Source organism: Ochlerotatus camptorhynchus, unplaced genomic scaffold (assembly GCF_037179485.1).
Source record: "Ochlerotatus camptorhynchus isolate MF236.1 unplaced genomic scaffold, CSIRO-AGI_Acam_v1.1 ptg000711l, whole genome shotgun sequence".
NCBI lineage: Eukaryota > Metazoa > Arthropoda > Insecta > Diptera > Culicidae > Ochlerotatus > Ochlerotatus camptorhynchus.
Genome location: NW_027041186.1, coordinates 47,050 through 49,800, shown reverse-complemented (window position 1 = coordinate 49,800; position 2,751 = coordinate 47,050). Strand labels below are relative to the sequence as shown.

The window sequence follows — 2,751 nt, the reverse complement described above, 5'->3', positions numbered from 1 at the left end:
TTCGCGCAGAAGGCGCATGTCGTCATGGCGAGAGAAATTTAATGACAGCTTGAAACCAGAGACGTTGAATAGAGACACACATAGACTGAAGCAAGAAGAACCAAACGAACCGTCAAACGCTGAACCAAACGAACATAAACATTACTGTTTGCTCAATTCATTCGAAAGGAGTATTGCTCTGAATGATGAAAAAAGTGTTTAATTATTTTCACGAAATATTTTATATCTGTTATCTATTTATTTATTGTTGATTCAATTAAATACAACATTTATTAGTGATAAAAACAATTTCGAATCGAAACGTTTCATTTAGTTTTATGGTAATACAAATAATTGCGCTGCAAGCAAAACAGTAAAATATGAAAAAAGTTATACTGTCATGGAGCGACTGTCATCTCTCGTCTTCACTTTATTTTTGCAAAATGTTGCCGCGCACTTCATTTTTATTCAGTTCCGGTCGAACGTTCAAATTTTCTTAACAGCATTGCGGCACTGTATAAAAGTCATTTGAAGCCACTCGAAGAAACATGGTTGCCAGTGATATTGCCAAAAGATCCCTCAAAAACCGTGCTGCTGTTTTGACAGAAATTTTCCTTGCGCGTCTCTATCAACGTCTCTGCTCGCAACGTGCTCACGCGGAAACAAGGAATGTGCGAAACAAGGTGTACGTGAGCAAGGTAATGTTATAATAGGTGTATACATATCAAGGTTAATATAACGATATAACACTTCTCCCCCTCGTAAAAAGAAAGTTATAGTAAGTTATACAAAAGAAATTACAAATTCAATCTCTGGGGAGGTACGATTACCCGGCTGGATCGTCGTAGAGTCGTCGGAACAGCATCCAACACAGCAGACCGACCGGCCACGACAGTCGAAGAACGCTCCTGGGATCCAGGAGTAGACATTATCGTCGCAGCAGCAGGTGTAGCGCAAGGAACCACCGGTGCAGTACCAGTAGCTTCCTCGACAGGATTCGCTGTAGCTTGGGCCACTGGCGCAGCAGCCGAAGTTGTAGGTTCGTCGAGTTCAATGTACTCCTCCCTTGGAGGGTCCACCGAATCGCTCCGCAAATTAGCGCCCACACCGACGATATGGTCAATGTGACGCTCCCAGATTCGTCCGTCATCCAATCGCACCGTATAACGAAGCTTTCCAACCTTCTCGACGATCTTACCAAATTTCCATTTGTTACTCGACAAGAAATCGCGAACACGTACTCGATCAGCATCCAACTGACGCACAGCAATGTCAGCCTTGCTTGAAGTTTCATTCTTCGGCAGCAGCAAGTCGATTCTCGATCGAATCTGTCGACCGAATACGAGCATTGACGGTGATTTCCCGGTAGACGGATGGATTATCTTGCGGTAGGTAAGAAGAATGTTGGACAGTTCCAGGTTCAGCTGAGACTTGGAACACTTCAGCGCCTTCAATTTCTGCTTGAACGTCTGGACGTACCGCTCCGCTTGTCCATTCGTTGCCGGATGATACGGCGCTTCCATTTTGTGAACTCCACCGTTCATCTTCAGGAACCGCTGGAAAACTTCCGAAGTAAACTGGACGCCATGGTCGCTCACCAGGACTGACGGTATGCCAAACGTACTGAAGATCTTGCGACACATGTTTACGGTGCATTCGGCCGTAATGGATCTGCACACTTTGATCTCTGGCCACTTACTAAACGCATCCACGTAGATAAAGAAGTAGGTATCCATGAAAGGACCCACAAAGTCAACATGGACCCTTTGAAACGGTTCACTTGGTGATTCCCAGCAATGAAGGTTCATCTTCGCAGGTTCCGCACGTACTGACTGGCAGTCAGCGCAGTTCGCAATCAATTCTTCGATCTCCCGATCCAAACCAGGCCACCAGCAATAGCCTCTTGCCAGCGACTTCGTACGGGTTGTACCGAAGTGAGTAGAATGTAATTCATCCAGCACACGTTTCCGGAGAACTGTAGGCACGTACACTCGAATTCCCCGAAGCAAGCATCCGTTTTGTATAGAGAGTTCGTTCTGTTCGATTCCGAAACGATCCTTCGCTTCCACCAGCTGGCCGTGCTTGATGCCTTGGATCAGTTTTTGCACCGTCTGATCCCCCGCCGTAGCTTGACCTAACTCGGCAGCAGTCAAGGGTAGAGTATCGATTTGACTCAATTCCACAGCATCCGACTCCTCAATCTCATTCTGGGGATCAGCTACTCCTAACGGAATCCTCGACATGGCATCAGCATTCGCATGATCCGTAGACATCCGGAACCAGATCTCGTAATCGAAACTCTGCAAATACGTAGTGTAGTGTTGCATCCTCAATGCAGACATGACCGGCAACCCTTTGTGCTCTCCGAAGATCTTCGAGATTGCCTGATTGTCGGTAAGCAAGCTGAACTTCCGTCCGTACAGTATTGGAAAAACTTCTTCACGCCGAATATTATGGCGTACGCCCTAGGGGAAGGCCAGCTCCAAGTATAAGCATCAATACCGATGGTGGAAATATTAAATATTTTAATATTTGTGATATTTGTGAATGTCATACTTAGTCTGACAGTTTTTTTTTGTTTTTGACTATTTTTGGTTTTAAGTGTACATTTGACATTCGTTTAATGAAAAATGGATTTCACACGAGAGGCAAGTTATTCCCTTCACTATTATTATAATAGTTTTTTTTTTTTAATTTGAGAATTTGGTTCTTTGATAAAAAGAACTTGAATGCGTGAAATATACGGGATTTACGCAGAAAACCCGGAAAAAT

At 44.3% G+C, this 2,751-nt stretch overlaps 1 protein-coding gene across 1 annotated transcript; it reads right to left on the bottom strand.

Moving 5' to 3' along the window:
* Positions 1-776: 776 nt before the first annotated feature.
* Positions 777-2,321, bottom strand: LOC135714760 (uncharacterized protein K02A2.6-like). Its single transcript, XM_065238129.1, has one exon. The coding sequence runs from the start codon at positions 2,319-2,321 to the stop codon at positions 777-779; it is 1,545 nt and encodes a 514-aa protein (XP_065094201.1).
* Positions 2,322-2,751: the final 430 nt, after the last annotated feature.